Source organism: Monoraphidium neglectum (genome assembly GCF_000611645.1).
Source record: "Monoraphidium neglectum strain SAG 48.87 unplaced genomic scaffold scaffold02871, whole genome shotgun sequence".
NCBI classification, from domain to species: domain Eukaryota; kingdom Viridiplantae; phylum Chlorophyta; class Chlorophyceae; order Sphaeropleales; family Selenastraceae; genus Monoraphidium; species Monoraphidium neglectum.
In genome coordinates this window covers 458-7865 of record NW_014010757.1, presented here as the reverse complement: position 1 = coordinate 7865, position 7408 = coordinate 458, and the positions used below count along the sequence as shown (strand labels likewise).

Here is a 7408-nt window from a genome sequence, read left to right as displayed (position 1 = left end):
CCCCCCCCAAGCCCCCCCTCCAGACCTGCACACACACACACACACACACACACACACACACACACACACACACACACACACACACGTGCGTGCAATGAAACAACCCTGCACCCACCTCACCCCTGCACCCTGCACCCACCCTTCAGGCAAGTTCTCGACGGACCGCACCATCCAGGAGTATGCGGACGACATCTGGCACGCAAAGCCCTGCGAGGTCCCGGAGCCCAACATCTGAGCAGCCACCGCGCCGCACGGCGTGCACAGCGTGCACGTGCAACTTGCAGGCACGCGTGCACACGCAAGCGAGCAAAGACGCGGCCCGCAGCGCAGGGGAGGGCGCGGAAACGCGCTGGCCTGGCCCTGCGGGCGGGTGCGCGCGTGGCGATTGGCGAGGCGGTTGGTGTTTGGCGGTCGTGTGTGCCCTTGGTTTTATGGCGTGCGCAGCGCCCGGTTGGCGTGGGTGGAGTTGGATCGCACGAGATGGCATGTGCGGCGTGCCCTGTCCTGTCTGCCGCTGCTGGGCAGCACGCAGGCCCGAGGTCCATCAATGGCAAATGGTGCCCCAACGTGCGGCGGGGCAGCCAGGACGGGCCGGGGCCCCGCGCCGGCCGCGCGCCTTGTCTGCATGACGGCGTCGTCACATCATTTTTCAGGCGCGCGGCAAGACCCCCTTGCCGTGCGAGAGCACGCGCCTTGGGGCTGCCGCGCAGGCCCTCAGTGTGGCCGCCCAAGGCGAGCTGTGCCGGACGGCCCTGCATTTATCGTGTAGCTGGGTCCCGTCTGTGCTGCATAATATGTCACTACCTTGCGATACCGTTTGTGGGCGCGTGTGTTTAATGTAGCGCATCCCTCCTGCCAGGACGCTTGACCTCTGGGGCGGCAATGCATGGGGGGTCGTCCGTATTGATGATGCAAATCCAGTTGCCAGGCTGTGTCGAATAACTGCGCATGTGGTGGTATGCTAAATGAGTATGTGAAGATTTGCAAGCAAAAGTTCTGCTGCCATCTTGATGGGTTCCGACACGTGCAATACGATATAAGGAGGGGTGCACAAGAACAGCGGCCGGTCTGGCGGAAGTGACGATGCTCTGACGCTACTCTGCCCGGCCCCGCCAACTATGACGCCAGTGGGCATCACCACCATCTGCCCATTCGCAATAGCATACCTATTCGGTGATGGTCACGCCGTTTGCGATATATCCACACCACACGGACTCGAGCATCAATCCCCGCTGCGATCTGATCTGATGCTACTAACACGCACCCCCGATGGTGTTGGTGTCACTCGGAGCCTTGTAGCATGTGCAACAAGGCTACTTCACGTTGGTGCGTCCTCAGAACCTACGTGCGCGACTCCCCAGGTGCGTTGAAATATGAATCTCTTATATTCGAAGCTGACAAGCCAGAGGCTTGCTCTGGCTACCTCTCCTCAATCCTGACTACGCGGGCCTGACGGCGAGCATTGCGCCTCGCCGCACAGGGCGCCGCTCGGCCTGCAGGCGATCGGACGCAACCTACTGTGCCGGAGCAGGGGCCGTCGCACGCCGACAAAGCGACCAGCGGCAGCGGCGCAGATGCGTCGGGGGACAAAACCGCTGCCAGCAGCAGCAGCAGCAGCAGCAGCAGCAGCAGCAGCGAGACGGACGGACGCGTGCGCACGGCGCGCCCCGGCCCTCTCCTCAGCGCCTCCTTCCACGGCAACCTGCCCAGGCAGTTCTGGGCCCAGGACTACCAGCAGCAGCACCAGCAGCGGCAGCAGCAGCAGCAGATGTTGCCAGTGACGTGGGAAGACCTGGTGTTGACCAGCCCGGCGGTGCAGGCGCTGCTGTCCCAAAAGTCGTGGCACAGCGCAGGCGGCCGCCAACATGAATCCCCCCACCGCGCCGCGCCGGCGCGACCCCGCCGGACACCGCGCCGCCTCAGCAGCCCGCCGCCCGCTGCGGGGCGGGCGCACTTCCCAGGGCACCGCCTGCGGCTGCGAGGGCGGCCGGCGGAGACTTCGCCTGCATGTCCGCGTGCCAAGCCCTGGGGTGCTGGGCCCTCATTGCGTGCTGCGGCCTTAACTGAGCCGTGCAGCAGCTGCGGCAGGCGCAGCTGCTCTGCAGGTACGCGCGGCGGCTCGGCGGCCCGCAGCGGCAGCTGTTCGGCGGCGGTGGCGGTGGCAGCTCCAGACTTCCTGCCTCTGTTTCCGCAGCAGGCGGCGCCCTGCTCCAAACAGGGGGCAGCCGCTGAGCGCTCTGGTGGCGGTGGCGGCGCTCAGTGCAGCTCCGGCTGCGGGCACGGTGGCGGTGTCGCGCCTGAGCAGGACCACCGAATTGACGACCCTGAGAGGCGGAATCAGCAGCAGCATCTGCCGCAGGGCCAAGGGGACCGCTGCGGCAGCGGCAGCGCGTTCGATCGCGGCGCCTTCGGCGCGGCGGCATGGTGCGACCTGCCCGCCGGGCAGCTGCCCTACCCGCTGCAGCTCGCCGCAGCCGCGCGTGCCGCGGCCGCGGCCGCGGCCGCGGCCGCGGCCCAAAACGACGCCCGTTCAGGCGGCCTCAGCAGCGGGGACGACGAGCTGGAGGAGGACGAGGACTGGGTATATGATGGGGATGAGGGCGAGGAGCGGTATGGCAGCTGCAGCGACGAGGATGAGGGCGATGCGTACGAGGAGGATTGGGAGTCGTCCGATGAGGGCGGAGAGGGCGACGAGGACGAGGAGGGGCGGCGGCGGGGCGGCGGCGTGTACATGACGGACCGGGGCGTTATATATGGCTTCTGGAGCCGCATGCCGCTCGGCTGAAACGCAGGCAGCGCTCGCAGCTGCCCGGCGGCGGCCCCGTCGAGGGCGCCGCCGTTGCGCCTGCCTCGGCGGCAGCGTGTTGCTGGTCGGACCTCATACCTGCGGGCGCACACCCGCACGCGGCTGCCCGCTTCCCTCCTGCATCCCTCACAACCGCACTTCCACTACCCATCCCTCCTGCCTGCTGGGACTGCCTTGTTGTGCCCTGTCCTCCTGCAAACCGACCGGCACCCCATCGCGCCCCTGCGTGTGCCTCTTGTTGTCTCACACTTCGCCGCCTGCCGTCCCGCACCCTTCCCCTTGCGGGCAGCCATCTAAAGTCCTCTCTTCCTTTCAACCTCCAAGCTTTGATTGCCCGGCGCTGCCTTGTGCATTACTTTTGTAATTGTAGGTATGGTGAATCGCATGAACGGACTGCGTCACCCTCTTAATGTCCGCGATTGCACGCCACGTCCCTGCTGTGGTGTGCCATCTCCAAGGAGTGCCAGCTCCAAGGCAACCCAGAGTAATCAGTGCATCCATCAGCGCAAGCACAGTATTCTGCTGTATAAATGCATAGAAAGCCCTATCAATACAGTATATACTTCAAGGCTAAGCCACTTGTCCCAGCACCCCCATCCATCACCCCCTCTGCCCCAGCGCCAGCTCCAGCGCCGCCGCCGCCTCCTCGACTTCCGGGTCAGCCGCCAGCCGCGCCGCCTCCTCCGGCTCGGCGCTCAGCTCGCGGAACGCGGCCAGACGCGCCGCGGCGCCGGCGCCGTCGCCTTGGTTGTGCAGCATCACAGCTGCGTGGCGGGGCAGCGCGGTGCAGGGGGGGGGCTTGGGCGGGCAGCACAAGAGCGTGCCAGTAACAACGAGGGGTCGAAGGGTGCACAGGGGAAAGCCGCGCCTTGCTTGCAGGGGAGATCGCATGCGTCCGCTCGCCGTGTGCTGCCGCGTCTGCCGCCCTCTGTCTCAGTGCCGCCGTGGTCATATTGCCATGTGCGCGCACCGCAGTTGAGGTGCACCAGGGGCTCCCGGGGGTCGAGCTGCAGCGCGCGCTCGCAGGCGGCGCGCGCGTTGTCTGGGTCCTGCAGCCGCTCCAGCGCCACGGCCAGCAGCATGTAGCTGCCCAGGGGGGGGGATAATTGCGCTGATGTCGGCCACAAGAACACGGGGATGACCGCGCTCTGCTGCACCACTATTGCAAGGCTTTTCAAGTGTTCATCGCCGCGGGCGATGTCGGTGCCGCGAGGACCTACACACCGGCTGATACCTCCAACCGCGGCCAGTGTTTCCGCCGCAAACAATGGGGCGTGCGATCGGTTGCTCTCCCGAGGCTCACCTGGGCGCAAAGTCGGGCTTCAGATTGACCGCCGCAGAGAGGTGCTGGAACGCACTTGCCGCCTGGCCGGCCGCTAGGTAGGCAAGCCCGAGGTTATGGGCGGTCAGCCACTCGAAGGGCGCCAGGTAGAGCGCGCGGCTAAGGCAGGAGATCGCCGCAATGTAGCGCTGAGGGCAGGGGGAGGGGGGGGGCGGGCGTCAGGGGGATGAGCTGGTGGCGGCAGAGGGCACAACCAGCTGGGGGGGCCGGATCAGCAGCACAGGCCGGCAGCTGCAAACTCAGACATCAAGAGCGTCAAGGCCCGGAACCGGCTGAGGCGGTCTTACCCGGGCCCCAGCCGACACAAGTGGCCACAAATACCGACACGTGTCCCCATTCCCGCGACTGCGCGGCGCCCCCACGCGTGCCTGCTTCCCGAAGAAGGCCATCCCAATGTTGTTCCAGAGCTGCGGGCAGTGGGGCTCCACGACTGCCGCCACGCGGTACTTGACCAGCGCCGCGTCGTGGTCCCCGTGGTCCTGGGGGGGAGCGTGCGCAGGCAATGTGTTTGGTTGGCACAGTGCTCGGAAGGTGAATCGTTGGGTAGGCGCAGTGTGCGGTAGGCACCTTGTAGTTTGGCACCAAAGTGTTTGGTAGGTAGAGTGGTTGGCGGGCAACGTGTTTGATGGACATCATGGGGTTGGTGGGACAGGGTGGCACCAATTGAGGGATCCCATGAGAGTGCTCATTGCACAGGCAAAGGGTTTCTGGGGGCCGCGCGCCCGGGAGCAAGCGGCCAAAATCTGCTGGATCTTCGCTTGTCAAAGGTGATTCAGACGGCTGGCTGCATGGCTGGGTGCAACCAGCCCTCTGTCTCAGGTCGGCCGCCCGCAATCGCACATTTCTGGGGGATCTGCCGCTGCTTCAGGCGGCGCTGCTGCCGGTTCACACCCAGTCCAGATGGCGCCAAAACCCCGCGAGCAGCCCCCAATTTTGGACGATGGATCTTTGTCCCCCAACCCCGCGTGGCGGACCTCGTTGCACCTGGATTATGGACCCCGCCGCCAGTATCGCCCGCGCCCCGCGCGGCTCGTGCAGCAGCGACGCCCCCAGCTGGTCAAACGCGCGCTGGCTGTCGCCCGCGCGCAGCAGCAGCAGGCCGAGGGCCGTCAGCAGCTCTGGGCTCTCGGGGCTCTGCTGCAGAGCCTCCCCATAGTTGTCTATGGCGGCGCTCAGCTGGTCGCGCGCCGCGAGGATCTGCCCGATCTGGTGGTTACATAGGGGTTGTGGGGGACGCATATGGGGCTTTTCTTGTTTTCGAGGGCGGCAGCGGGCGTCACGAGCGATCGTGCGCATCCGTCGCTGTGCATACAGTCAACGAGGACCATTTGCCACGTTGGCATGTGCTGCGCTGTTGCACCGCCATGCGACCCCCTGCCTGAATGTGGGTGAGCCCCACCTGGATATAGGTGCCGTCATTGGGCTGGATGGCGTTGGCGCAGCCGAAGCACTCGAGCGCCCTGGCAGCGCGAAGAGGGAGGAGGCAGCACCGGTCCGAGGATAAGGAAAGGCGTTCTGCCCTCGCTCAAGGCTGCGCACCGCAAGCTGCATGTACGGCAGCTTTCCCGTGTGCCGATCAATCGGTGGGGAGCGGGCCCCGCGCCCCCTCGCTTCCACCCCCGTCGCTCACGAGTCCTGCTGATCTTTCAGGTGCGACAGGCAGAGCCCTCTGCTGTACCAGAGCTCCCAGTCATCGGGGGACAGCTTCTGCGCCTCCTGGTATACGTCAACCGCCTGCCTGTGCTTGCCCAGCAGCGCGAGGGAGCGGCCGACCTGCGAGGGACGTCGAGAGCGGGGCGCTGGTCTGCGGCCGGGGAGGCCGGGAGCTGCGGCACGACGCAGCGCGCGTGCGGGGCGTGAAGGGGCAGGCTTGAGGCGGAGCGGCGGCACCTGCTTGAGGTTCAGGACGTTGTGGGGGTTGAGGGCCGTGGCCTGCTGGAACAGGCGGAGGGACTCTTGAATGCGCCCTGCGGCGATGGCGGGCGGCAGCGGCGGCAGGAGAAGGGCGGTGCAGGAAACCAACAGCTGTTGCGAGGGTGGCAGCAACAGCAACGTCAGCAACAGCAGCGAGGCCATTGCATCATCAGCAGTAGCAGAAGCAGCAGCAGCAACATATCCCTCACATGCAGCGGTGTCGGCTACTGCGTCGGCTGTGGCGGTGGTGGCGTTGCAGCGCTTCATAACTGCTGCAAACAGACGACAGCGCGTAGCAGCCAACCTTGCTGCCGCTCGATAAGTGCCTTCACATACACAGCGTAATCGCACTGGTTGCGTGTCTCCTCCAGTACTGAGTCTACAAGTTTCACACACTCGCCGTACTCCTGCGGAGCCGCGGTGCAGTCAAACGCAGCGGCGAGTCAGCGCCCCAGATCACAAGCATCCCCGAGCTGCGCCACCTGCCGAACGTAGAGGTGATGTATCAAGCCGTTACTCTTGCTTACATCCGCCATGCCAGGCTGCGTCTGCAATACCGCTGATTGTGGTGAGCCACGATCTAGCGCTGTGACGGTCAGTGTGAATAAATTGAAAGTGTAATGTCTCCCAAACTCGATGTAACATCAACGACCAGCATGGGCTTGTGTCACTCCACCATACGTCACTTTACCACCGTGCAAATCCGGCTTCAAGCGGCAAACTAATTGCACGTAGAAATCTAATGCCTCGTTCAGCAGTGTATGATTGTAGATCGTAGACTGCTGGTCGCAAGGGCTAAAGCATGGCACCGCCGGCGGACGGCAGCCTGTACGATCAGGCCGTTAAGTTTCATAAACAGCAGCAATTTGATACGGCAGTAGAGAGCTACCGTGCGCACCTGCGCGCCCGGCCCGACGATGCACTTGCGCTGGCCGCGCTGGCCGCCGCCCTGGTGTGCTGGAAGGGCGCCAAAGCAGTGAGCTCGCGCGCGTTCCACCACCATGGCCGCAGAGGGGCATCATTACGCATATGCAGCTGGCATTGCTGACTGGTGTTATGGCGCTGGTGGTGAAGGGGGCATGCAGCAGCCCCGGCGGAACGAAGTGTTTGATGGCGAGTGCGTTGACCGTCAATGACCCGCCAGCACCATGCCCCACATGAAACGTCCTTTGCCGCATCACGCCAACGCCCCACAGTACGACGAGGCGCTCCCGCTCGCGCGCCGCGCGGTGCAGCTGAGCCCCGGCTGCGCGCGGCTGCGCCACGCGCTCGGCCGCGTGCACGAGAAGGCGGACCCCCCGCAGTGGGCGGCGGCCGCGGACGCCTACGAGCGCGCGTGCGAAAAA

The 7408-nt window shown here is 65.3% G+C and overlaps 3 protein-coding genes across 3 annotated transcripts; 2 read left to right on the top strand and 1 right to left on the bottom strand.

Annotated features, from left to right (window-relative positions):
- Window positions 1-1300: 1300 nt before the first annotated feature.
- On the top strand, window positions 1301-2785 carry MNEG_11707 (hypothetical protein; the record flags this gene model as incomplete). The annotated part of the gene is made up of 2 exons (XM_014039823.1): window positions 1301-1361; window positions 1500-2785. The coding sequence occupies 2 exons, from the start codon at window positions 1301-1303 to the stop codon at window positions 2783-2785; spliced, it is 1347 nt and encodes a 448-aa protein (XP_013895277.1).
- Window positions 2786-3406: 621 nt separating this feature from the next.
- On the bottom strand, window positions 3407-6329 carry MNEG_11706 (putative Bardet-Biedl syndrome 4 protein like protein; the record flags this gene model as incomplete). The annotated part of the gene is made up of 9 exons (XM_014039822.1): window positions 3407-3570; window positions 3777-3892; window positions 4110-4276; window positions 4511-4627; window positions 5133-5354; window positions 5548-5608; window positions 5779-5921; window positions 6039-6115; window positions 6272-6329. 9 exons carry the CDS (start codon window positions 6327-6329, stop codon window positions 3407-3409), a joined length of 1125 nt encoding a protein of 374 aa, XP_013895276.1.
- A 535-nt stretch (window positions 6330-6864) lies between these two features.
- MNEG_11705 (hypothetical protein) lies at window positions 6865-7038 on the top strand (the record flags this gene model as incomplete). The annotated part of the gene is made up of 1 exon (XM_014039821.1): window positions 6865-7038. A coding segment is annotated over one exon (174 nt), but the record flags the coding sequence as incomplete, so codon positions are not given.
- Window positions 7039-7408: the final 370 nt, after the last annotated feature.